Below are 27,707 nucleotides of genomic sequence, written 5' to 3' on the forward strand. Positions count from 1 at the left end.
CCACCCAAACAACCAAACAACCAAACAACCAAAGCTTCCACCCCTCTGCCTCCTCCTTTTGTCCCCTTAACCCTGGCCTTCATCGCTGTTGCTGCGCTAAGCTCGCATGTCCTCCTCTGTCTGGACTGGAAAGTTTTGTGCTCGGAGAAAAGGGCGGTGGGGAAAGCGCAGAGGCGGGCCGGGAAGCAGGTCATCTTGGATTCTCTAGGGCAACTTACGTCACCCAGAGCGGTGCGGGCGGCAGGGAGGAATGCTGAGCTGTCAGACGTTGACTGTTCACGGGGGGGGGGGGGGTGCAGCTCAGCTGCTCTGGCTTTAGTTCTGGGCCAGAAAACTCCTTGCGCAGCACTGGCTGTCCAGAGATGTTGCCATTCACGAGTCTCTCTGCGTCGAGAGGTACCTTTCTGCGTGATTGCATGGCCCCGAAAGACGACAACGGAGCAAGCATTTTATATTTGTGCATCTCGGACTGCAGTATGAGCATGGTTAGGCCTTGATCCCATTAAGACATTTGGCTCTTTTCAGGGGTGGGTCATCATGTATCCACTCTCAAAAGCAAGTTGCCTAGAAAGCAGAGCCGGGTAGTCCTTCTGGTCCGGTCTTTCGGTAAACACTTGTTCTGTCTGGATGTTTCCCCAAGGACAAGAAAATTGCGTCTGGAACGTGCATTATGCTTGCTGTCGTAGTCCATCTTATCAACAGCAGAGGCACTGGAGTCCCAATGCAGCTACTCTACATTCTGCTCGACAGGAAGAGAATGAAACTGGGTAGAAAATCAGACAGAGAGGGGTTGGAGGGAGGGACCCGATAAGCAGCGAGCAGGGTAAAAGAAAGCCAGGGGCACTGCAGACCAGCTGAGTGGGAAATCTGACAGTGTTTGGCCGTGGCCACAGAGGGCCCTTTTCTTTGCTTCCTCTGGGTGTTTTGCTGATGCACTCACTGGAAATAACCGTTCCTGGTACTGTACCACACCAAAGTAATCAAATAATAATAATAAGGTCTTATTAGAATTTGTGCCTTGTTCAAGTTAGCTCTTTGGCTCTGCTAGTTTTTTGTGTCCAATGACGACCAAAAACTAGTTGTTGTAAATTGTATTTGCTATATACTTTCCCTGCACACAAATCAACTGGGTATCCAAACTTGCAAGTTGCAAATAAAGCTATTGTGGGAGGCAATACCTTTTAGGAGACAATGTGAGTGATTCCTTACATTTTCATTGTCCTCAATTTGCATTTGCAATTTTGCAGGACAGATGAGGTCTTTGCATTCTATATAATTGTAATGGGTTTTTCTCACTGCCCCCCCTCTCCTAGCCTGGCTCCGCCCCCCTAAGTACTTCCGCTCAATTTGAATTTCCATTCAGTACTAGGTCTGGACCTGCTGCATGTAATTTGGTTTTCTGGTGCCGCCACAGCGGCCACCAATCAGCGAACAGAGGGCGTGTCTGAGAACAATTACGATAAAGTCGTACACCAGTTTGAGTTGTTGTTGTAGGTCGGTAGTTGATTTACAATGTGCCATTTTTCCCTGATAAATTAAATTCGACGAACAAAACCTGCAGCTGTCGTTGACGGACATTTTCGTGCAGACGCGCAAGGTGTTTGGTTTGTGTACAACCTGCGCGTGATTCCCGGCGCATGACATACGTCACAACCAAACGTTAGCGATTGGTTATGGCAGATCCAGAGTGGCACTGGGCAGATCCAATCATTTTAAACTTCAACAGACACCCGCCTTCAAGTGAGTTAACGTTTGTCAATTGATTAGGTCCAGACTCTCTGTACAAATGAAATTAAATGAAGTGAAGTACGAGAGTCTGGTAGAACCAGGCTACCCCTCTCCCTTGCCTCCTCTCAATCCCAACGTGTATTAACTTCCAATACCTGTTGCAAACCAGAGAGAATCATCCAATACAGGCTTAAACATTTGTTTGTGGTAGACTTTTATTTTAAAGTCTTACATTTTTAAAATAGATTGCCATTGTAAGCTCCTTAAACCACAAGTCAAGGCAATTGTACAATTGCCACAAGCCTTAATGCATTAACATTTTTAAATGAACAGCCTTAATTTATCTCCAGCTTTCAGGTTTGAAACTATCACTGTTTCGGTTGTTGCCCACATGAGCATTGGACGCGTTTCAGTGGTTACAAGAGTTTCATATTTGTCCAACACGCGCTCAAATGTGCTGATTGTTCCACATCATGGCGTTTGTTCACAGCAAGCAGTGTTGGTGGCAAACGTGTAAATGTATTTCATGGTTTTCTGTGGTTAGATTGAATTGCCCCAGGCCACTAGATGAATAATGACTTTATTTTCATGTGCTCTTAAACATGGTTTGTGTTGGTAATGCAGCCGCAGCTCCAATTCATTTGTGTCCACTATCTTGGGACCACGGCCACTGTAATTCAACCAGAAAACTAAAAAATACTTTGGGATTATACAGAGAAGGTCTGCAGAATTGATCACTGGCCAATAATAATGCTTGTACATTCAAGATAATTGACTGTACAAGCATTCACCTGGGAAGATTTATTATTATCACATGACTTTCTGTATTTATATCTACTTGTTGCTCTTTCTCCACTCAATGCTTCTTCTCACTATTAACTTCTGCTTTCCTTGTTTGATTCTACCATGTTTGAAATGGTTGGTCAGTCATTGTCTTTTTAACTGTAATTCAGAATTCTCTCTCGTCTGTCTCTCCATTGCAGGGCAATCAAGTCCTTCCAAGAGGTCCTGTACATAGACCCTGGTTTCTCCAGGTCCAAGGAAATCCATCTAAGACTGGGCCTCATGTTCAAAGTCAACACAGACTATGAGTCGAGCCTGAAGGTATGTCTTGTATTATACAGGTATTCTGTACATTGAATTCCGTACTCCCAGGTTCTAGGTGAGCTTGGCCAACAGTCCTACGCTCCATATATAAACAGTCCTAGATTGGTATATGAAGCCGTTGAGCCTAAAATGACTGAGGTCTTAATTTCCAATCAGAACGTGCAAGTTAACTTGCCTCACCTCAAGGAGCTGTTATCAAGCTAGGTTGGGTCTCTATTCTCCTCCCTCCTATTGTCTCACAAGATAAGGACTTCCCACATGGCCGAATGATATCACCTGCATGTTCTCCCCTGGCCTGAATCCTCCTGAAAAGACGTGACTCCAGGCGTCTCCATGCGAAACAAAGGTTGCTGGATCACCTGTGTCTGGTCTTCATTGCAGGCCTAAGCCAGCTCTGTTGTCCACCTGTAAGCCATACATGAGCGGGTGGTAACGGAGAGCCCTCAGACTGAAGCCTATGGATCCATTGTAGTCTGAGTCCTGGTTGCTGTTTAAGAAGAGACTGCTACCTGATCCTGGGCTTTGGTTCCCCAGACATGATTCACTGGCCATTGTTGCAGTGTCTAGGCAAAAGCAAGGTGTGCTGCATGTCCGCTGTTTGACATACACCTCCTGTTCAGTTGTTGGTCCCGCCAAGCCCTGCACACACGCTATCACCCTAGTAATCTTCAGAAAATTTGAATATAATGAGGGGCGATTTGGTTTAAACAGCAGAGAATGTCAAGTAGGGGGAGGTGGTGAGACGTTATTTTCTTTACCATGACATGTTTCGACGGATATACTTCCGTCTTCATCAGAAGGTCACACGGGCGTGACACGTTCTTATCAGCTGATGTTAACGGAGATGTGATCCACCTGTCCATTTTTTGGCTGGTGAACCACACCTCCTGCTGTCAGTTTGCCGCCCCCCAGGACGGCACTCCAGGTATGGGAGAGCATATATGCTCCCTGATCTCTGTTCATTTTCTTCGGGCTCTGCTTTCTTATTTCAATCGCCTCCGTTATCCAACGGTGGTATCGGTTGTTTTCCTGCTTAATGACTCTGGCATTGTCCCAATCCATGATGTGGTTCTCTCTTTTGCAGTGGTCCGTGATAAAAGAAAACTATAAATATTTATCTCAAGTGTAGACACAATGAATGCATTATAACTAGACAATACATTTGCGGCATGGGGATAACATTTGAATGCAACTCTTATTGTATAGTAATTATAGGGATTTGCAATGTGTGACACCATATACACATGAATACACGCATAATCCCCTGTGTGTGTGTGTGTGTGTGTGTGTGTGTGTGTGTGTGTGTGTGTGTGTGTGTGTGTGTGTGTGTGTGTGTGTGTGTGTGTGTGTGTGTGTGTGTGTGTGTGTGTGTGTGTGTGTGTGTGTGTGTGTGTGGCGTGCACCGGCTCTCCCGAGCTGCAGTCTTAAGAACAGCTTTCATCTCAATGAGGGGAGATGGAGGGAGTTCAGGCGTAGCGAGAGAGAGAGAGCACAAGAGAGTTGGAGGAAGTGAGGGAGGGAGAGAGGGAGAGAAGCTGCTGTGCGCCTGCCTGTTCCTGCTTTGAGGTATTGTGTGTCATCTCTCGGCACTCTCCACTGCAGCCGTCTGCTGAATAGTAATCAGTGACACCAAGAGAGGAGGGGGAGAGGGCGCTAGCACGAGGGAGGCGAGACAGACGGAGAGGAGGTGGAATGCTAAGCTGCCAATCCTGCTGCATTATCCGGCCGCTGGTACAGAGAGTGGGAAGGGGAGGAAAGGAAGGGTAGCAGAAGAGACAGGAAAGAGAAAGCTAATGGAAGATGCAGTTCTGTAGTAGCAGTGTGATTGCCATCTCACGAGGTAAGGTGTGTGTGTGTGTGTGTGTGTGTGTGTGTGTGTGTTAAATGTGCATCCTTGACTCTGTTTTTTGCTTGTGGTGGTATATCTGATCTATAGTGGCTTCTGGCTGCATGTCCTTTTTGAAAAAGTGGTAGTTCTTTGAAGACTCACCCAGGTGTGTGCCTGTGCACATGCAAGCATACCGACCTGCGGTAGACTGATGGGTACAGTGGAAGAGCCCACTGGAGCACTCTTGATCTTAATCTGTCAGACGGGGACTACGAATGCTGTCCCTTCTGGGAGGCTGGCAGCTCCTCTTTAGCTTTGTGTGTGCGTGTCCTTTTGTGTTGAAAATAAATTAGAAGTCTCTTCTACCCGGCCTAGATTGCAGGCATTTATATTGGCCTAATGAGTTCAGCTAATGAGCTCAAGAATGTAACTGCAAACGTATCAACCAATGCTGTGTGTGTGTGTGTGTGTGTGTGTGTGTTTTAATGACCTAGATACATGGAATAGGCAGCACCAATTGTCAGACGCTCTTGGACTTCATTACAACGCTGTGCACTCTGGACCTGCTATGTTCCATGTCACCTTGACGCATGACTTCCCCTTGGTATAATACCAGGTTCAGGCACCAGGTCGCAATCACAGTCAATCCACTGCTACGGTGGCACAGGTGCTTGTGCAGCCGTGGTAGGCAAGAAGCATCTCTAGTGGCAACAGCGTGTATTTGATCTCAAAGCACCAGTCCCTACTCCCTACACTGCTTTAGTATGCAAAGAACCAGCGGGTTTCCTGCCTGGAGAATACATTCGCCCTTGGTAAACAGTTCAGGTACAGATATCACTAACTAACTTTGGCAGACATTGTCTGGTATATCAGAGCTATAGAGGCAATGCAGGAGGAAATGTACTTCCCCTGCAAATCGGGCTACTCTTCCCACTGCGAATAATGGCTTGGTTGCTCATCATCGCTTAGGAACCTAGCTAAATCATGGGCAGACATCTGCCCACCCCAGCAACCCTGTTGTCATGCCTGCCGACGAGAGAGAGCCTCTATTCATGTCCTCCACATCGAGGCATCATACGAAGGGGGGGGGGGGGGGGGGAGGAAGACGAGCATGAGCAGTGCATCAACGCCCGTCTAAACCCATCTCCCCCGTTGTCCTCGTGTTACAGTCAACGAGGTCATCAACACGGGGGTATAGTACGGCGCACAACGCCGGGGGAGAACAGTGAATGTATTCCTCTGGCATGCTCAGAAAGCATTGCTGCTGGTCGCACTGTTATCAGAGTTGTAACTTCACGTGTGTTTAATAATTTAGTCCTGGATTCAATAATGCTCTCGTCTCTGTTTTTGGGCCATGATGTATGCTGCACTGTACACATTCAAATGTTGCCCCGCTGACCGAAAGCTACTTCTTGTCTCTCCCTGTCTCTGCAGCATTTTCAGCTGGCTTTGATCGACTCCAACCTCTGCACTTTGTCCAAAGCTGAAAGTAAGTGGTTTATACTACAATTACAACTGGCCCCCGGGGAAGGAGCCCTTACACCCTATGGCTCCTGTATTTTTAGACTTCTTCAGCAGCATGTCACTGGCAGGCAGAATGATTCTGAGTGCTTACAGTCAGGGCGGTGTAGCCAAATGTATTTCCGCTGCAGTTTCTCCTACTCTGCTGCCATTTCCCCGCTGCCTCTGCCCAAGTCTTGGGTTGCCTAGGAGACAACACAAGGGGAGAGGGAGAGCGGGATGTGCTTGTATGCAAGTCGCACATACAGACTGCTCACAGCACATACACACACACACATGCACGCACACAGGGAAAGCGAACCTCCTCCCCCTCCCATCTGTGGCCATGCTCCAGCCACTTGTGTTACATTCTGAACCTGTGTAGTTAAATAGGAAGTGGTGTTTGTGTTTCTAAGCAAATTGAATGAAATCCTAATTATATGTTTCATATTTGGGTTTTTTCACAGTCCAATTCCACATTGCTCATCTGTATGAAATTCAGGTAAGTGTGCGTGTGTGTGTGTAATCTGCTTAAAATTTAGTGCAGTAATATACCATTACATTGCTGCTCGTGCTGCAGCATCCTGCTTTAGTAAAGTACCAAGGGAAGTCTGCTACATTACATGCTGCATCAGGCGAAGCCTTCCCTCGTAGTGATTCCTGAACTTGTGCAAGTAGACATCAAAATTATGTCGCCCTGTAAATCTTGTTTTGCTGCTAGAACTAGTTCATAGCAGGGTTTTCTTTGAGCAACCATAAGGCTTGGTATGGCCCTTTTAATGCATTCCTCTCTTTCATTGGCTTTAAGGTTGCTTCGTCACCCCAGTCTGTTCTGCTTCTTGCTTCTCTTGTGCGGCCGTGCTGCTAATATGTTACATCCAGGCACCCATAGCCTCCCCCAGGCTCCCATTGGTTGTCCAAAATAGGGGAGGCAATATAAGCAGTTGGGAATCATTTGTCGTTTAATGGGACAGCGATTACTAAGCTAGTTTGTCATGCCTTGTCATTGCCATGCACACACGTGCACACACACACTGCGGATGTTGACCCAGCAGCAGTAAATAATCAGTCACTACTAAGACAGATGGGTCTGACTTAACTGCCATTTCTTCTTCTATTATGATAGACTTTAACAGGTCAGACGATCCGTTCAACTTAATAGTGTAATCTTTTTAAAATCCATTATCTTGTTTCACTCACTAGAAGTTGTGTCTCCCTCTTAAGTTTGTCCTTAATTTTTACGTTAATAACGAAGCAATTCATTTCTTGCACAAACATTAGGCTTTTGTGCAGCTGATCAGAAAACAGGCTGCAGGTAAAGGTGGTTAACATACAGAAGGTCGCTGCGCAGTGCTGAGGACCCATTGATTCCTCCGCTTATCGGAGCAAGAGCAGTTATTGTGTGCTATGTATAGTCTTCATGGCCCCCGACTCACCTCCAACTTTATCCCCCTTTCTTTTAGTTTTTGGTTTTGGTTTTTTTCCTTTAATTGTGTCATTGTCTCATTAAATTGTGAGCTTAAATAGATCGTGGATCAAGCGAGCATGTTTGCTGCCCTCTGTCTAACAATCAGCATTCACATTTTTCCTGTGTTGATGATGTGTGCATGGGGGTAAACATCTACCCCTGATCAACTATTGATGGTGAATTAAAGACTACATTCGTTTTTCATAGTTCAAGGTCTATTGCAAGTAATGGACTTATCAAATGTAGCCGGATATACTTGAGCCAGGGGGGTGCAATGGTTAAACATCCAATTCTTGAAATTGCAAACAGATACTAAATTGGACTCTCAGAATGGAGTATTTACCAAGCGATTTTGATATGGAAGAATAAAGCTATTTTGAGTCTAGCCTCCTTCCTTCCTCCTGGTTGCCAAGGCCAAACCCATCTCGTATCTATTAGGTTCCAACCAGGAAGGAACTGCAAAGTGCCCCTATCTGTCTTTTATTGCCTCAAGTGTCACTGTTTACCCTGAGGTGTCTCTTTAGTGCTGACAGGAAGTCCCCCAACAGACTGCCTCTCTTTTGTAGGTGTGTGTGCGTGTGTGTGTGTATGTATGCGTGTGTTTGTGTGGATGTGTGTGTGTGGTTATCCGTCTGGATGTGTGTGTGTGGTTATCCGTCTGTGTGTGCATGGGTTTCTGTCTGAGTAGGAGTTTTTGTTTTTTTTGTGTGTGGGGTGGTCACAGGTTGCCTTTTGAGAAGGCTGTTAGAACTGATAACAGGGAAACACACACAGACACACAGACGCACACACCAGACACAAGGGCAATGAGGTCGCTGGGTAAAAACAAACAGTGGGGTTCTCAGGTTTCTGAAATGCATGTGCCACTACAACCTTGCATATAAACTAAAGCCACACACCATTGCACTCAAACTGAACATACACACTTAAGGTGGCCAGACATGTTGAGTCTGGCCTGTCCATTTTCACACTGACCCTCCCCCATTTGTGTGTGTCTGTGTTTGGGTCTTGCCATTGCCCTGGTGTGAGGAGGTCTTCAGTCTCTTTGTGTCTGTCTGGAGGCAGTGAGAGATAGAGAGAGACCATAAAACGAGCCCTGAGCTTGTCTGGTTGATACAACCTTTGTCGTCTCTCCTCCCTCACCTTGTTCTGCCCTGCAGAAGAAATACAGAACGGCAAAGGAAGCCTATGAAAGTCTACTGCAGACTGAAAATCTCCCTGCACAGGTGAAGGCCACTACACTGCAACAACTTGGTGAGTTTTCCCCCTTTCGTTTTCCTCACACACACACACGACACAGAGCACCGTGTCATTCATGTCAAACATTACTAATATTAGTTTTGTCTGTATTTACTTGCCAAGCTGTTGAATACCGACTGTCTTCGGTTTGATTTTGTTTTTGGCCGGTCGTGACCGGCAGCTGTGTTTGATTACCGTGTTGCCTGCAGCTTTATTTATCTGTGTTGGTATTATTTTTAGCAGCGGAGTCATTTGAGAACGTAATACTGAGGTAAAACAGAGTTGCGTCATGCCGTGTGCTGTGGGAATAGGATACCGTGCCGCTAATTGGAGGCTATTCCCCGATCAACTTAGATTCCCACAGTTGGCCGATCACTTTTACTCGTAAAATATGTGGCCCATGTGGTTTGATTTCATTCAGGCCATTCATTTTTCATGATATTATTCTCCCTCCTACATGAAGTGGGTTTATTATAATGCAGTTTGCTTTATTTTATTATATTATGTTATACTGCAATCAAACGGTTTTTATTGATTGAAATTAGTAATTTCAGACACAAATGAAGCAGAGAACTATCCCATTTCAAAATACCAAAATTCTTCTAATTATATTGGCACCCATGGCTTTTTTTATGTGTTTTTTTTTTTAAATTATGTTTTTTAGTATACCTTAACTGTTCTGGATGTTTTTTGTGTTCATGGTTGTTGTAAATTCAGTGACATCGTGGATGGATGAGGTATTAAGCCAAGCAATTGGCGCGTAATCCTCCTCTCACAGTATTTCAAACTCTTTCTTATGTAGATAGAAAGAGTTGATAGAAGGAGTGTAGTTTCAGTTGGTTCTCTGTGGCGGTGTCCCTGAAGTTCTGATTAGCCCCTCCCCGTAGAGCTGTAAGGCGGTGAGGCTCTCCTATACCGTGGGTCACTGTGTTTACTGCCTGGCTCGTAAAGGCAACGAAAGGGTCTCATCATCTTTAACTACTTGCCTTGGGCCATTGAATCCCTCCGGCATGCAACTCGCAGAACGGATCCTCAGCTACGCTTCTGCTCGTTAGGCAATCCCTTTTCCTCTGGCGTGGCCTTCTTTTCCCTTTGTGCGTGTGTAGGGACACCTGTTGAAGAAATATGAATAAATATGAACTACTGATTCCTTGGCATGTAGCATGTCCTCGGTATGCAAACAGTTTTGCAGTAACCATAACATTTATTTCCCTTGCCCCTTTGTCCTAGCTAATTTGAGAGGGACAATAATTATTTGTCCAGACACAGGAATGCAATTTTCCTTTCCATCCCCACTGTAGTCGATTCCAGAACCCCCCTCCCCCAACAACCACAAACACCCACCTATCATAAAACAATTCCCATTCTGTTTTGCTTGGGTTGTCATGGGATTCACCACAGGTGTTGAGGAGAAGTAATGGGAGGGTTCATGTGCAATTTGTATTCGTCTGTACCTCCCAAGAGCTTGCTTGCTTGCAGCAGAAATCGTGTGTGTGTGTGTGTGTGTGTCTCCCATTTGTTTTGGTTTATGATGGGCATTTACACATCAGACGGGAGAAGCGAATCCCGGCCTTTAGTGTGGGGGTAGTCCAGCTGACTCAGGGCAGAGCACCCTCTACCATGGAGGAACAGTAACCTTTTGCACACCACTTTGAAGTCCCAGTTTCTCAGCTCCTAATTGGGGGCAACACGGCCTAGCATTCCTGCAACCAAGCCACTGTGTATAACCCCGAGCACGTCAGCGCGTGCCTCAGAGCTCACCCCGACACCCTGTGTCCTCTGTCCATGTAGGCTGGATGCATCACACCGTGGAGCAGCTCGGGGACAAAAGCAACAAGGACAGCTACGCCATCCAATGTCTGCAGAAGTCTTTGGAGGCCGACCCCAACTCGGGCCAGTCCTGGTACTTCCTCGGCAGGTAAGATGATCGACGACACTCCGACGTCTGCCCCTTTTGCACCGCAGCGCCATTGTCTCTCTTCGGAGGGGTGTGTTTGCATGCACCCAACAGTTAAGGTGTTTGGATGTAGTGGCGGAGTCTGCGCTGCGTTTGGGTTCGTGCTTCGCTGTACGAAGACTGTTGACTGTTTATCACAGTGAATCCGCTCATCGCCCTGGGCACTGAAAGGCTTGTTCCCAAGGGGGCTGGACCATGTTGCAAAGGCTCAACATTCGTCAATGGCTTCAAAGGCCGTCTGGTCACTCGCTTATTGCCCGGCTAGGACACATCCTGGACAGTAAACCCTCTCTGTGTCCAAATGGCCACCGGGTTGTCTGTGCGGTGTAAGCTATAATGCTGCTGGTTTGAGTCGTTGTGCCGTTGAAAAGCTAGTTGAATATTATTGTGTGTTTTTGGGGACTTGTGATCTCGTCCATATTTTGTGTTAATCATTATGTGCTCTCATGTTCCTTCCTCTCTGTCCCAGGTGCTACTCTAGTATTGGGAAGGTCCAGGATGCCTTCATCTCCTACCGCCAGTCCATTGACAAGTCAGAGGCCAGCGCCGATACCTGGTGCTCCATAGGGTAAGCAGTGAATAGTGGCAATGTGCCTTTACAGCAGCCCATATGCATGACTCTGGGCTGTACCACGGATCACGGGTGTGCCGCCTCACAACGTTGGCATAACAGGAGTTATTCAGGGGGAAAGAAATACATATGACGGAGAAACTTGACCTGTGACTTTTGAAAAATGTCAATGGCATCCTGTCGGACAATGTAAAACAGCCCCGAAACACAAAATGCATGTATATGGGCTACGAGTTAAATGACTTGGTGCTGGTGCACTTCTCAGTCTGTCCTCCTAGCGCTTGCAGCAGATGATGGCTCCCCCTCTTCACGGTGAAGGAGAAGCGCTCCACTCTAATCCGCCCCTATAACTCTCTCTCCCAGGGTGCTCTACCAGCAGCAGAACCAGCCCATGGACGCGCTGCAGGCCTACATCTGTGCTGTGCAGCTGGACCACAGCCACGCGGCCGCCTGGATGGACCTGGGCACGCTGTACGAGTCTTGCGGCCAGTCGCACGACGCCATCAAGTGCTACATCAACGCCACGCGCAGCAAGGCCTGCCTCAACACCGCCGCGCTCACGCAGCGCATTAAGCTGCTGCAGGTAGGGTCCCCCCGGTACACCCCCCCCCCCCCCTCCCCCGCGAGGCGTCCACGGTTGTGTTGGCCGCTGTTTAATGTCGTCAACCTTGTCGGTGTGCACGGTTTTGTGCTGTTGGTATTGGCAAGCGATGACGGTGCCATTGGCTTATTATTCTCAATTGTTTATCATGCAAAATTATTTTATTTTTTTTGTGTGTTTTCTTTTCTTGTCCACGGTGATATGAATAGTGATTCATATTGGTGTGTTTTGAACACTCCGTTTTATTTTCACCTGTTACTCGTAAGGCATAACCTCATGCCATTGACCATGTTTGACCGGACTCCTTTTTGGTTTTGAGTTTTTTTTGAATGTGCCATCTCTTCAACAGGGTTAACATTTCCATGCACTTTATGCAGTAACCACTATACACTCCAGCGTCTATAGCTGCTCAGCGGTACCTCTCTCACTCCACTCTCCTAGGCTCAGTTGTGTAACCTACAGCCAGGTAGTCTGCAGAGTAAGAGTAAAATGCTTCCTAGTATTGAGGAGGCGTGGAGCCTGCCCATCCCCGCTGAGCTCACGTCCCGCCAGGGGGCCTTGAACACTGCACAGACGCAGCAGGTGAGACCCAGAGCACAGGCTCTCGCGAGCAAGGCAGCACAGCCGTCTTCTCCACCACCACCTCCACTATTACAGCTGACGCCCTGCTCCAACACTTTACACCAAATTTGGCCTGTCATTCATTGGATAACGAGAGGAAGTGTTTTGTCATTTGGCACTCAGTGTATCCAACACTTGATTCGCCTCCAAAAGATTCTCGTTTCTAATTAAGTTGGAACAGGGCCCACACTGTAATGGTATTATTAGTAGAGTGGTGGTTGACCTTAGTAATAGCTCGCTCTGCTACTTATCAAGATTAAAATTAATCATCCAACCCCTCACCACACCATCATTTCCCCGCATTCTTAAGTTTGATGAAGAATCACAGTTCTTTTAGTGCTGCTATTCCATTTTTATTTCTTCCCTTTGGCTGGGTTAAAGGAACAGTTCGCCCAAAAATGTGAATCAGCCATTATCCAGACTTCAGTATTGCAATAGTTATCGTGGGACTGATAGTGTTAACTAGCCCTTCTTGGTAGCAATCACAAGGCAATGCTATTGCGTGGAGCGCCGTTTACATCAGTACTAAAATACACATGTAAAGGAGTTAAATATTGTAGGATAGCAATCGTTCTGCTGCCTGAGCTGTTGCCATCATTTTATTTGTATTTTGAACTGGGGCGAATGGGACTAAAATGCCCTTGCTTTTTGTTGCAAAATAAGGAAATAGACAGGGGTTCAGTCGACCTTGACAGAGCAGACAATGGCAGGACTTTCTTCTCTGGGTGAACTGTTCCTTTGGGGTGCTTGTCTTCTACTTCCTCTTACCCTGCTAACCTGAATATGCATGCGCTGTAGAGTTGAATACGACCAAACTAAGCATGTTTTCATTTGTTCTGTGAGTGATGGGAATAACAACTCTTGTGCATAAGGCTAGCATAGCAGTTTACCTGATGTACCCTCAGCAGTCTTTTCACTCTCCGGCTGAGATGCATGCAATGTTTTAGCCTGTTGGGCTTAATCATATGACTCCGTCCAAATATTTAGTTTGTGAACAACGTTTGGCAATCAGCCATTAGAAGTACCTCATCTGTTATCGTGATTATCTGTACTGAGAAGAACTTACAATTACATCCAGCATTTGAAGCTTCGGAAATATGCAAATTATGCGCAACAATTGTTTCCCCAACACTCTGAAAAAGATTCCTGAAGTGCATGTAGTGACTTATTTTCAGTATCACGTTGCTAAACACTGCTTCAACACAGGGACACTTGGGGTCGTCCCCATCTTGCGGTCGCCCTATCATATTGTGGTTGTGTTGGGTCCTCAGGCGTGTAAGACAGAGGGAGGCCAAGCCTCCAGCAGCCAGGTGGACTCACAAGCCAGCCTCGCCAAGAGGAAACGTACCGCCAGCCCAGCTAAGGTATTCCACATTTTGTTCTAGTTTTAGCAAGGGCTTCACACTCAATCCATCGAAATTGCGATTTTGTCCTGCAGTAAACTAGTCGTGGAAGGTTGCAATTGATCCTTGGAATTTGATGCATTAATACATGCATTTGATCTTCTACGCCTTTTGCATTTATATCAAATAACCAGCCTTTTTCTGAGAAATCACAACCTCTAAGCTTGTATCGTAAAGCATTGTGTCACCCTAATTTTAGTTTTGAATAATCCTGGAGCTCCAGTCATGTTCAGTTTATCTTATCTCTTCGTCTTAATGCAGGGTGCTGCTGCTGCTGCTGCAGCAGATTCATGGGCTTCCAGCCCGGTCCACCAGCAGATTCCCAGCTGGTATCTTAAACCACAGAAGCTTCAGGTGGGTCAGGCAGACCACATCACATCTGTTACCAAGTCTACAATCCTGAGTACTCGTAAATGGTTGAGTATGAGTTCTGTATCTAATATTAATGTTCTCATGTTGTCCAACCAGCTGCTGGATCAGCTGAGGTCCAACCGGGCCAGTCTCAAACCTCCACAGATGCAGATGCTGGAACAGCTGGAGAACCAATTCTCCCTCATGCAGCAAAATCAGCAGCAGGTACACGCACGCACACTCTCGCACACGCACACGCCCGCACACACACACGCCCGCACACACGCCCGCACACACGCCCGCACACACGCCCGCACACACGCCCGCACACACGCCCGCAAAGACACGGCAACATCAGCAGGAGGTACACGCACACACACTCTCGCACACGCCCGCTCTTGCACACGCATGCACTCTCAAACGCCCACTCTCGCACAAACACGCACCTCCGGACACACACACCCCCGCACATGCACCCCCACCCACACACACATCCCTGCACACGTACGGTAACAGCAGAGGACCTAAATTATGCAGCGCGCTAATGACACAGTGCATTAATTATCCCATTTTGCATGCATGATATAAACCCAGTTAGCCTCACATCAGTATCATTAATTGACGCCGCCGGTTGGGTCCCTCCCCGCCTGGCTTTCTCCCCGCACCAGATGCGTCAGCAGGCAACAACCGCAGCAGACGGTCAGAACCGGCCCACCCTCCCAAACGGCCCCCTCGCCGAGACCCCCCGACCCCTCGCCGGCCTCTCCCGCTACCCCTCCCTCAACCACTCGGCTCCCCAGCCCACGGCCAACGGTTCGTGTGCCGCGAGCCCCGCGGGGCCCCCGGGCCCCCCGGGCCCCCCCAACGCCGCTCCCCTGGGCAACAATCACACCCTGGGCCCCGGAGGAGGAGGCGGCGGAGGCGCGAGCAACGGAAACGTGCCTTACCTGCAGCAGAACTCTCTACCTCACAACTGCACAGCCACCAGTCACACAAGCACCAGCAGCGCCGCCAGTAGTCCCAGTCACGCAGACGACGCCTGGAGGAGCCAGCCACGCAACAACACCTCTCAGGTAGCCCTCCCCTGCCACCGCACCATTTCTATAGCCACAGCTCGGTGTAATGAGATGTTTGGGAGGAATCCTCTAGGGCCAGTACTTGTAAATTGTGGACGGATCTCGGAGGGGGGGAGGGGTGAGTTTTGGTTGTGACGTTGCGGCGTGTTTTTGCTCAGGTTGTGCTCCCGTCTTTCTTTTCCCAGGGGCTTCTTAAAGGTCCAGGTTCACATTCGGCGGGTCCCAATGGAGAGCCGCTCTCTTCCTCCTCCTCCCCCCACGCCTCGCTGCCCTCCTCCGGCCCCGGTGCACCCAATCAGGTTGGACATTCCTCCGGGCCCTGCACTGCCTCCTCCTCGGCCTCCTCGCTGTCCCCCACCTCCCCCCAGACCACGCCCAACCACCTGTCCTCGCCCCCCCACGCCGCCACTACCTCAGGGGCTCACACCAAAGACGCCGCGCCTTCAGGAAGCAGCAACGGCACCGCCCCGCCGACGGGGGCCGAGACCACCGTCGCGCCCCCCGCGGGGACGCCGCCGGGCTCCGACGCCGCCCCCGTGCAGGGATTGACTAATCACGTCCAGCCTCGGGGGACGAACCCGTCGACCGGCCTATCGCAGCCGGGCTCTCCTGCCGCCGCTCTCAGTTCCGACAATCCACAGCTCTCCGCCTTGCTCAAGGGGAAGGCTAACTCTGGCCGCAACGACGACAACAACAACTGCAGTAACCCCGCCGCGACGCCGGAGAGGGTCAACAACGTCCACCCGGGCCTCCACGCCAAGCCATCGGCCGAGCACTCGGCCGCCTCTTCCTCGCCGCAGTCAGCCACGTCCTCCGCCAAACCCTGCTCTGCACACCCCCGCGCCACCAACAGCCTCTCCTGCCTTAACAGCCCGTCCAATGACCAGGCGCCCAAGCTCAACGGCAAGGGCCCCGGCGACTCCAGGAGCCCAGTGAAGGTGGAACCTTTAGCCACGGCCTCCTCGGGCCTGGCTCCCTTATCCTCGGTTTCAATCTACCCCAGTTCCAGCGAGGTGCTGAAAGCGTGCAGGTAAGTCCTTTGCTGCCCGTCCCCCTTAATACCCCCCTGTGGTTGAGTCTGTACTTTCCCCCAATCAGACTTATGACACACATCTAAAGTGTGATGGCAAATGAGCTGAAATCTGGGTAAGGGGGCGTTTCAGTGTCTTTTGCTTTGTGTTCTTTTCGACCATCTTCATGTTGCTGTAAACGAGGAAATGTCAGCCCTGTAGCAATACACTGATTATAATTCACTTCTGAAGGCTTCATCCATTCGGACCAGTGAGTTTCTCAGGGTAGGATATCTCCGTAACAGAAAGGGACACAAGGTCTCACGCCACCAGACGCGGTGGTTGGTCCGTCGTCCACTCAGAAGTTGTGCTCTAACATTGGCCTACTGGATCCCAGACCATGTGTGCACTCCCCCGTTGCTCGCATCTTCAACGCTGCCTTGCCAATATTGTACAGGTCACAACGATGCACCTTGGGAATGTTGTGCAACCTTCTCGAGACTCCCAATCATCTATGACGGCAGGTTCAATTTAGGTGGCTAATCGGCTAATATTGGGCTCTTTTTCCTATGGTTATGACGCAGGTTACCGAATGGTTATAATTAATGGATGCCGTCCTACTTTGAGTAGTAGCTAGCAAGGGTGTACACCATGCAATGTCATAGTCTGCAACCACTTTGCTTGACTTTACTTGCAACATGAATGCACTACCCTAAGGGATCTGCACTGCCTTGACAGGTAGCACAGTTTAGCTGGCGAAGTTAAACTAAATGGATGTTTTGTCCTCCGAAGCCCTGAGCTCCAAGCTCAACATCCAAGGACGTCCCAGCCTTAAGTGCTGAAGGTTACGACACAAGCCTTCTGGTTGGAAACGTCCCACCTTGTCTGCATATGGAGATAAACTTTCTGAAAGAAACGCTTTTGGAAACATTGGTTTAATCTTTTGGTGAAAAATAATAATTTGTATTCTATAATACATAATGCAATGATTAGATGCTGCCTAAGGTAACTAGTGTATAGAGTTTTGTTGGATGTTGCACTATTCCAGGCAAACCCTGTTACTGCCATTCACAGTCAGAGGGTTGACCCAGGGCTCCAGAGTGCAACCTATTAGGTTGCATATGCGACCTAATTTCTTAAGGTGTGAGTTCAAATTGAATGAGGTCGCTCCGGTGCTACTTGCAGGAGGACGATTGAATTGTTTTTTTGTTTTTTTTTTGTTTGTTTTTTCTCCCCACTCCCGCGGTTGTGGTTGATAATAAGATCTTACTTTTTGGCTCATTCCTGCGAGTCCACTACTCTCTCTCGCTCCCTGTCTCTGCCTGCCTGTCTGCACCTTTTACAGTCTATGGTCTGCACACTATACGTGCACAGTCTTGCTGCGCACGCAGCACGCACGAAAAAGTAAACAAAGCAGATGAAATATGAAGCGGTCGATAGTCGATTATTTTAAGAAAAAAAATGTGCCAGAGGAAACGAATGAGGCTGTTCTTTAGTGGTGCAACGGTTCATGGGTTTCCCGTGATCCGTATGGATCAACCCTCACGGTTCGGGACGCAAGTGATCCGCGGATCGGCTGATAAAAAAAGAAGTTGTTTTTGAACCGGAAACCGGAACCGGAACCGGACATATTTATGTTTGGTTGTAGTCTTTTCGCTCTGTTCTCTGTATCAACAGTAGGGCTAGAACCGAGCGAAATGACCCTTGCAATGAGCAATGAGTCTTCCAACCGAAATGGTATTTCGCTACCATACTTGATGAAAAAAAAAAGAAGATGAGGATGTCTGCATTGTCTTGGGAGAGTGTAGACTCTAAATTCTCCCCAGGCAATGCAGACATCCTGAATTTAAAGTTGTAAATCCAGGGTTAGGGATTATTTACTATTTACTTTAATTTTACTCTATTTACACATTTGAAGATTTTATTTAAAGTCACATTTGTCTCGTTATCTTTTTTGCTGTTGTTGATCCGAAAATGATCCGACCCGTGACTCAAAAACCGTGACACGATCCGAACCGTGAGTTTTGTGATCCGTTGCTCCCTTACTGTTGTTGGTGGTGGTGGAGAAGGGTTAGCAGAGGAAGCGACAAGAATCTCAGATTCTTCTTCTGAAGACGACAGTGACAGGTTGGCGAAAAAGGCAGGGGGCAGTGGGGAGAAAAAGTACAGTTTTCAACAACAGTGGCTGGTGCAGTTCCCGTGGTTACGATATGAGGGACAAGCCATGGTGTGTGTGTACTGCAGGACATGTGGCCTGTCCGTTGCAGGCAGGACACATTTTGTAAATGGATCTACACAATTCAAAGTTCAGTCATTAAAATTACACAACGAAAGCCAAAAGCACAAGACGTGCAGGGACCGCTGCATCATACGAAGCTCCCAGCCCCTCCCCACCTCATTTAATAGGATAGATGAGGGCAATCGCTCGGCGGAGAATGAAGAAATGATCATCAAGTTTACCGCCTGCAACATCGCTAAAGAGGAACTCCCGTTCACAAAAAATAAAAATATGGTGCTACCTAATTTGTTTTGGTCCTACTAAATGAAAAGCTAGGTGGCACCAGTGTTACCTGTGAAAAAGTTAGTCTGGAGCCCTGGGTTGACCCATGGGTCAGATTGACACACAGGTCTGTTCTTCTCACAGAACACACAGGCCATTATGGCAGCCAGTGGCCATTCAGACTCAGAAGCGATTACCTTATCAAACGTATGCATTCGTGGCTTATTGAAACTTTTCTATAATGGATGGTATCAATTCAGCGCTTGAATGTAAACATAAATCAATCTGCAAATTCTAAACGGTCTGATGTCCTTGATAAATGTGTGTGGTTTGAATTCCACACGGTAGACACACGGTTGATGTGAAGATACAATATGAAGTATACTATATAAACCTATCAGAATGCACCCTCACGGTAAAACCTAGAAGTGCCTTCTCCTTTTTGTTAATCAAAGCCCGTACCACACATCACCTAGCATGTTAACAGTAGATCAGGGCCGCAGTGTGACCCCAGTACACTGGTCGGTTTCTCAAGCCGTCTCCTCTCGGCGGCCCACAGGAACCTGGGGAAGAACGGCCTGTCCACCAGCAGCATCCTGCTGGACAAGTGTCCGCCCCCGCGGCCCCCCCCCTCGCCCTCCCCCGTGCTTCCCAAGGACAAGCTCAACCCGCCAACACCCAGCATCTACGTGAGTACAGCGGACACCGCCGTAGAAGGGCCGAGCTACGGATGTGGCTGTGAGGGAGGGTGGCTGGTTGTGAACATGGTTGATTGGTGGTTCCAACAAAAAAAAAAAAATATATATATATATTTATCCTTTTTCAGGTTGGAAAACATTAGCTGCTCATTGCATTCATATTACATTAAGCGTGTCAACGATTTGCGTGTCACATGAATGCATAATTATAACCTTGGTTCAGACCCATGCCACATATGTTTTGGATACGTTCCTCACAATTTTTAGTACTTTGAGGACTCTGTTACCGGAGATGTCCATCCTTGGTCCATGCATGCCTGGATTGGGAAGGAGCTAACCTCTGTGTGCGTCCGACCCTGTGTGTCCCGCAGCTGGAGAACAAGAGGGACGCCTTCTTCCCTCCTCTGCATCAGTTCTGCACCAACGCCGCCAACCCTGTCACCGTCATCAGAGGCCTGGCAGGGGCTCTCAAACTTGGTACGTGTCCCCATACTGTCTGTGTGTGTGTGTGTGTGTGTGTGTGTGTGTGTGTGTGTGTGTGTGTGTGTGTGTGTGCATCTGATCCACCCTCACGTGGGTGTGTGGGTGTGTCACTGTGATCATTGGAGGACGTTTGCATGGTGATGGGATTTAAAGGGTGCCACAACAGCACCACCTGCAAGTAGAAAGTGACACTGCACTCAGTTGCTCGGCTGGCATCCGTTCGCTCTGGCCCTGCCAAGAACGTCAACCCGCTCTGCTTGTCCCGATCTCATGTCCTCTGGACATTGCTTTCATTGTCAATATAATGGATAAAAATGTATTGTTGCACCGGTGATATGTATTTATTTAGTCTACAGCTAAACATGATCATATATATTTCATGTAAATTGCATTTTTCTTTTTTTTATATCCATTTACTGAACCGTACTGCCGTTTCTATTAATTACCTGTGAATTTATTGATTTTTATAGGATTTGATATGTGCCTCAGTGGTCGGTTTGGTGCATCAATTATGAGTGCAATGGTGTCAAAAAAGCATCAGTCCCTGCGTACACAGCAAACACAGAGACTCTTTTCTCCGTCTCTGCAGGAGGACTTAGTGGGTTTTTAGGGCGTACAGCTAGTATGAGTACCATGGCTAGGGGCAGTGTTTGTGCCCATCGCTTGGCTGTGGGGAGCAGGGCTTTCACTGCTCTTAATGCAATGCTGTGTACTGCACTTGTAGTCTTAGTCGCTGGATCTCTATGTTTTACAGTTTGAGTCCATCTCATCAGCCACGTTTGCCAACATTTACCACCCAATTGAATAAGCAAGAAACATCTTCACAGGCAAATGCTTTCAATGATTCAAAATTCATCGTTATATTTTAAGAAATGCATCTCTGGTTGTTATTTGTAAGCACAATTTGAATACCCCCAAATTGTCATCACGACTCTTCCTGTACCTCATCCAATCTCGTCCGCTCCTATCCCCCCCCACTCACCCCTGAATTCTGAATGAGCCCTGATTGGTTCGTCCCCTGCTCCCCCACAGACCTGGGCCTGTTCTCCACCAAGACGCTGGTGGACGCCAACCCGGACCACCTGGTGGAGGTGAGGACCCAGCTGGCTCAGCCCACCGACGAGAACTGGGACCCCAGCGCTAGCCGGAAGATGTGGCGCTGCGAGAGCAGCCGCTCCCACACCACCATCGTCAAATACGCGCAATACCAGGCCTCCTCCTTCCAGGAGTCGCTACGGGTCAGTGGGCCCGCCACGAGCACTCACCCAGAATCACCTGCTCATTGCATTAGGCATTCTTACCATCTAAAACCTAACACTTAATGTAAAACATATATTTATTGCATAAATTACCTTTTAACCTTAAGCCTTTCCCACATTTTGAATGCAAAAAAATATATTTTCGTGTTGCCACCGTTCAGGAGGAGAGTGAGAAGAAGAAGGAGTTGGAAGCAGAAGCGGCCTCTCCGGAGAAGTAAGTTCATGTCTGCAACTCTTACACCAGTTCTCTCCATCACCGCCTCTCTGGATATTTAATGGAACACCACTTTCGCTCTAAAATTAGGTGTTCTAGGGTTTGTTTCCCCTTTAATCTGTGTCCCGTGTTCCCTTCAGTGCTGCACGCAGACGAAAAGGGCCTTTCAAGCACCTCAAGTTCGGCACCAACATCGACCTTTCAGACGAGAAGAAGTAAGTCCCCCCTCCCAGGACACCCCCCCCCCCCCGTCTCCATTCCCCCACACACCGCGGACCACCTGCCGTCCCGTTGCCTACAGTGCCTGCAGCGCGAGCCCTGTAAACCCGTCATTCACATTTACGGCAATAAGCAGACACTTTTATCCAAAGCAACTTACAACGGTACATACCTATTCAAACCAACGGTGACGTCGTCTATGCGAGGCGGAAGCCAAAGAAGTTGGGGTTAGGTTTCGTTCTCGGGGACACCTCGACACACAGCTCAGAGGAGCCGGGGAGCTACGCACCCCCTCCTGAGCTAAGCCCGCCCCCGGTCTTTCCTCAGGTGGAAGCTGCAGCTCCAGGAGCTGGCCAAGCTGCCGGCCTTCGCCCGCGTGGTGTCGGCAGGCAACCTGCTCAGCCACGTGGGGCACACCATCCTGGGCATGAACACGGTGCAGCTCTACATGAAGGTCCCTGGGAGCAGGACGCCAGGTATACCAGAGGACCCTCACCGCCGCCTCTTCGAATCGCTCCCCCCCCGTTCCTACTCGTCCTGGTCGCTTCGGCTTATGTTTTTTGTAACCGCTAGTGTCTTCTTGGTCACCAAAGGTCACCAAGAGAACAACAACTTCTGTTCGGTCAACGTCAACATCGGGCCTGGAGACTGCGAGTGGTTTGCCGTGCCTGAGCCATACTGGGGAACCATCAACGACTTCTGTGAAAAGTAAGTCACGATACTGTTCTTGTACACAAATGGCAACCAGAGATGTTGTTTGTGGTATAAACCACGATAAAGGTAAACGTCAACGTTGCTTTATAAATCAAACACAAATGTTTTAGCTCGTTAATCACCCGTTAACTGTTTGAATGCCGTGATTCAAGATGATTGACCTGCCTGTGGGCGTGTCCCTCCTCTGCAGAAACAACATCAACTTCCTGATGGGCTCGTGGTGGCCCAACCTGGAGGACCTGTACGAGGCCAACGTGCCCGTGTACCGCTTCATCCAGCGGCCCGGGGACCTGGTGTGGCTCAACACGGGCACCGTGCACTGGGTCCAGGCCATCGGCTGGTGCAACAACATCGCCTGGAACGTCGGCCCCCTTACAGGTAGGCGTCAGTCAGACCTGCCATGGTACTGTGGTGTTGAAGGGGTTAGCAGGGGTTTTGATTGCAACGAGCCGCGTTTCCACCAGAATTACCCAGGGTATTTTAGTCCCAGGTACTACATATCTGCGTCGCCACTGTGGTGTGAAGACCGGCCATGGTTAGGCAAATGAAGGTCCTTTTAAGATCAGGCACATAATTAATAAAGGCCATGATAAAGCTAGAAATACTGAGAGAAACGAAACCTTTGGCATGTCCTCACCCCCCCCCCCCCCCTCCACCACCCCCAACCATAGGACCTAAAGAAATTTGAATACAGAGCCATAATAGCACTATTAACTAAATGTATGGTTCCTATTGTTGTAATAGCCAATTAGACAGTGAGTTGAATCTTTTACCGGATCCCACATTACTTTTTAATGGCCTCGGACCATCTCGAACCCTAGACTGCTTTGTCTGAGCTATTGACTAATGCCAATGTATTTGGAAGTCAACATTGACCAACCAGTGTGTTAATAGACGTAGAAAGATGTAAATATAAGTAGCTCATCTAGCATACCAGTTGGCAGCAAGTTGAATGTTGAATGATGTATGCCAAATAATGGATTTGCATGACTGGACAATTGGAACATGGTCAAAACCTTCTGGCCTAGTAAAGTGACTTAGACCATGAATGAATGGGATTCACCAAACTCAAATGTGCCGTGTATCACAACAAGGGTGTACTTTGGCTCCCCAGCACACCAGTACAAGCTGGCGGTGGAGCGCTACGAGTGGAACAAACTGCAGAGTGTCAAGTCCATCGTTCCCATGATCCACCTCTCCTGGAACATGGCCCGGAACATCAAAGTGTCGGACCACAAGCTCTTTGAGATGATCAAGTGAGCACACACTCCCATCCCCAGCGTCATGTTGTTATTGCCCGGGTTTCACATTTGGTGTGTGTGTATCCGTGTACCTTGCATTTGGGGGCTTTCACTTGTGATTTGATTACAAGTCAAATCACTTGATTCGAGGTGAAACGTGGAATCAAATAAAGTTTATAAAATGTGTGTGTGTGTTAGGTACTGTTTGCTGCGGACGCTGAAACAGGTTCAGATGCTCCGGGAGCTGCTGCTGTCTGCGGGGAAGGAGATGGTTTGGCACGGCCGGTCCAGGGACGAGCCGGCGCACTACTGCAGCATCTGTGAGGTAGGCACTCATTCTCAAGGTCACCGCTGGCTCCCTCGACAGCTCTATGAACCCCTCTGCCCGCACCCCACCCCAAGTGTCCTGAGCACAGAGCTAGCTGTCTATAACCCACCCCCTATTTATATTTAATGTTAACTTGAAATGTTTTTATTTAATTAGTTTGTCACAATCAAACGAAACGTGCGTTATTGTTTTATGGTAAATGGACTTCATTTATAGAGCGCTTCTTTTTTTAACCAGTGGCCACCAAAAGCACTTTACAGTATTGCCTAACAATCACCCATTCATGCACACGAAATCACACTGACGGCGGCGTCAGCTATGCAAGGCGACAGCCACTTGCATACGACTACCTCCTGAGCTACTACCGCCCCTATGTGATGTGTCTGCATGTAATGTACTTTGTGTCAATGTCTCTCAGTTAAGGCAAAAAGCTAATTTGTGGCCCAGGGTGGAACTCACAGCTGTGTTCTGCTCCATTCAGGTGGAAGTGTTTGACCTGCTGTTTGTGACGAGCGAGAGCAACAGCAAGAAGACGTACGTGGTGCACTGCCAGGACTGCGCTCGCAGGGGCAGCGCCAACCTGGAAAACTTTGTGGTGCTGGAGCAGTACAAGACAGAGGACCTCATGCAGGTCTACGACCAGTTCACACTGGTAAGCAAACACCACTCCTCCATGTTCGCAGGATCGTTTGGTTAGTTTCAGACCAAAGATTATTAACCGTGAGTGATGCCATTGTCCGCAGCGCTTTTGGTTGAGATTGAATTGAATATATGTTGAGGGAGATCGTAATGGTTTGTTTTCTGTCCCCCTCTAGGCCAGTCCTCTGCCTTCGTCCTCCTGATGGTAACATAGTATTGTTCTGCGGACCACTAGAGCTCTGATGGACCGGACGGAGCACTCTGGAAACCATTTGTTTTGTTTCTGATATTCAGGAAGTTAGCTGGCAGTGCTCCCCACTGCGCTCTGTAGCTATCCCAAAAGGCAGCTGTGTGAAAGCTGTGTGTCTATGCAACCTGCCCCGAGCGGTCTGCCTCCCCCCAGTGGACTGGAGGGCGAACGGTAGCCTCTCCCGTCACCATGACCAGACTGTTCTACTGCTGGCCCAGCTGGACTTCTCAAGAAAACAAACAAAACAAAAAACGACTATTGATAGAAGAATGGTTTTGTATATATTGTGTTACAACTGGCAAACAACATCACATAAAGACTACTGACACGCTAATCGCCCCCCCCCCTTTATTTTGTAATCCGTTAGTGGCTTTACACATGAGTTTATTCCCTCGCCCCCGTCAACCGTAACTGGCATAGCTGCTCTTTTATGTTAGATGGCTAGATGTCTCCTTGGACAGGAAACGAAGAAAAACTGTTTTGTAATGTGAAGAGTAGAGTGACATGTTGTTTGCAACATTTTCCTCCTGTTTTTAATGGACTTAACGTTTCCACTTATTTTCGTTTGTTGGAACCGTTTCTTTTGTCGCTGGCTTTGCTTTTCTATGGTTTAAAAAGGGTAATTAGTTGGAAAGAAACAACAGCCAAGACATAGTGAAAAGTGGGTTGCACATAGACAAAGGAATAGACTTTTTTCTAATTTTGATGTAAATTTACACTATTTATAAATGCATATTTATTGCTTGAAAATATTTGTTGATGGAATGCTGTAATTTTTTTTTTTTCCAGAGAACCTGCCATTCAATTTTGAAAGATCCTTGTCACTTTGGCCGTGGCATCTTGTACGTTTTCTATATCAACTGCTTAGTAAGCATTGTACAGAGACCCTCCTTGAAATGGTTTTATTGTTTGAAGGATGTTTTATGCGTCAATAAACAAAAAAATCTTTATTTAAATTTTTGGGATTCTTTGCTGATAATTATTACATCTCATTCATCATAGCTAGATTCTCAAATGCCAGGTTATTTATTGCATTGCATTTATTTATTGCATTTAATACCGTTCTTTCATTGTTTCACACATTCAAAGGAATGCAGATATTTGAGAAATTGCTCTTGTACACAAATGGTAACCAGAGTTGTTTTTTGTGGTACAAACATAAGGTACAAATCAATAAACCTTTGATTCATAAATCAGGCACACATTTAAAAATGTCACCTTTTAGTGGGACCGCAAGAGCGATCACAAACGTACATTTGTACTAAATTAATACAGTTTGGGCATCGTCTTGGATTACGCATTTGAAATAGACTGTCCCCCATCACAACAGTGCAGCTACTGCTATGTGGTAAATCGAACCGTTTTCTTTTGAGCTTCCCAGTGATAGCGAAAGTGGCGGGGGGTCACTTTCACGTCACAGCTGTAGTTGCAATCGGCTTATGACCGGTTTGATGTGGAGCCTTCAGGGGTGCCCATTAGGGCTGTAAATGTACCCCTGAAATCTCCCAGTATCTATTCCACTGCTACCATGTGACCGTCAGATCCCTAGCCTGTAACAAAGACATCATCCCTCATTAAATGTTCCTAGGGTGCATCAGTCGCTTCGATCTGGCGGCGTACTGTGTCTAGTCTGGTTTTTCTACGTACTTTTTCAATTTGATTCCAGAGTTGGGTGAATGAATGGAAATAAACGAGTTTGGGAATAAATAATCAAATGGAGCAGCATAGCCAAAGAGATCAAAAGCCCTACTGATGTTTGCACGATTTATCAGGTTGGCTTTTCTTTTCTCTCTGGGGAACAGACTTTTCTATCTGGGATTTTCTGTGGTAATTAAACTTCCGTTCATTGCATGGCTCTTTTATGATTGTTATTGTCTTTTTGTTTGTTTTTACCCTAAGTACAACAGTTAGTATTTTTATAACAAGCATGTGTAATGGTACAATGGTTCACTGGGGAATGGGGAACTCCATCAAAAAACGGTTTAGAAAAGAGGAACGGTTCAAGTGCGTTCCCTTAACACCATGGACCTGTTCTTGGAAGACTTAATGATAAATGAGGTGACAATGAATGGTTTGTGTCTTTCAGATTTGAATTAAAGAGTTGAATGGGGAATTTAATCTTTTCATTCTAATTGGCAATACAAGTGGACTATTATTTTCATGGTGCTCTAAAAAGCCAAATAGCTGCAAATAGATAAACCCGCCCCTGTCCTCAAAAAAGATTGAAGCTTCGACATCTCTTATAGCGTGCAGTGTTCCTAGGATTGTAAGTGCTCTCGGAGCTGTGATGGCCGACACCCATATCTATGAATGTGGGAGCTGTGATGGCCGACACCCATATCTATGAATGGCTCTTGGAATCCCAGTCCAGGCTCACATGGTTCTGCGGGTAGGCATACATCAAACTTCTCTCACATCAAGGCCCCATACAAGCACCTATACTTCTTGTGATACCCGTATTTATATCAGTTGTAATAATTGTAATCAAATGTATTTCTCTCTTGGATCCTAAGGAAACAATACAGTTGACGTAGACTGCTATTCATCATCTTCTTACTATGTTCCCTGGCAACCAGCTGTCTAAATTGGCCTTACCCTACAACACATGTTAAAACGATGAATGAACGTGCAGGGGAAAAAAACAGCAAAGCTTTATTTTTTTTTCCTACTGATTGTGACACGAAGGGGGTCTGCTGGCATAG

The 27,707-nt window shown here is 47.6% G+C and overlaps 1 protein-coding gene across 2 annotated transcripts in view; it reads left to right on the plus strand.

Moving 5' to 3' along the window:
- kdm6a (lysine (K)-specific demethylase 6A) overlaps positions 1 to 27,230 on the plus strand; it is a 39,626-nt gene extending 12,396 nt beyond the window's left edge. For both annotated transcript variants that reach the window (XM_056580558.1, XM_056580559.1), the window contains 25 exons: positions 2,712 to 2,832; positions 6,098 to 6,152; positions 6,631 to 6,665; positions 8,792 to 8,885; positions 10,662 to 10,788; positions 11,297 to 11,395; positions 11,762 to 11,981; positions 12,441 to 12,581; positions 13,892 to 13,984; positions 14,285 to 14,377; positions 14,492 to 14,599; positions 15,043 to 15,447; positions 15,636 to 16,480; positions 19,520 to 19,649; positions 20,030 to 20,135; positions 21,174 to 21,379; positions 21,562 to 21,614; positions 21,755 to 21,829; positions 22,161 to 22,309; positions 22,427 to 22,541; positions 22,738 to 22,925; positions 23,662 to 23,803; positions 23,987 to 24,113; positions 24,598 to 24,768; positions 24,932 to 27,230. In XM_056580558.1, coding sequence (XP_056436533.1) covers positions 2,712 to 2,832; positions 6,098 to 6,152; positions 6,631 to 6,665; positions 8,792 to 8,885; positions 10,662 to 10,788; positions 11,297 to 11,395; positions 11,762 to 11,981; positions 12,441 to 12,581; positions 13,892 to 13,984; positions 14,285 to 14,377; positions 14,492 to 14,599; positions 15,043 to 15,447; positions 15,636 to 16,480; positions 19,520 to 19,649; positions 20,030 to 20,135; positions 21,174 to 21,379; positions 21,562 to 21,614; positions 21,755 to 21,829; positions 22,161 to 22,309; positions 22,427 to 22,541; positions 22,738 to 22,925; positions 23,662 to 23,803; positions 23,987 to 24,113; positions 24,598 to 24,768; positions 24,932 to 24,958 — 3,925 coding nt within the window. In that variant the 3' untranslated portion in view covers positions 24,959 to 27,230. The remainder of the gene's footprint in view (positions 1 to 2,711; positions 2,833 to 6,097; positions 6,153 to 6,630; positions 6,666 to 8,791; positions 8,886 to 10,661; positions 10,789 to 11,296; positions 11,396 to 11,761; positions 11,982 to 12,440; positions 12,582 to 13,891; positions 13,985 to 14,284; positions 14,378 to 14,491; positions 14,600 to 15,042; positions 15,448 to 15,635; positions 16,481 to 19,519; positions 19,650 to 20,029; positions 20,136 to 21,173; positions 21,380 to 21,561; positions 21,615 to 21,754; positions 21,830 to 22,160; positions 22,310 to 22,426; positions 22,542 to 22,737; positions 22,926 to 23,661; positions 23,804 to 23,986; positions 24,114 to 24,597; positions 24,769 to 24,931) is intronic.
- The last annotated feature ends 477 nt before the right edge of the window (positions 27,231 to 27,707 follow it).

The sequence above is a fragment of the Gadus chalcogrammus genome, chromosome 20 (assembly GCF_026213295.1).
Source record: "Gadus chalcogrammus isolate NIFS_2021 chromosome 20, NIFS_Gcha_1.0, whole genome shotgun sequence".
Classification (NCBI taxonomy): Eukaryota; Metazoa; Chordata; class Actinopteri; order Gadiformes; family Gadidae; genus Gadus; species Gadus chalcogrammus.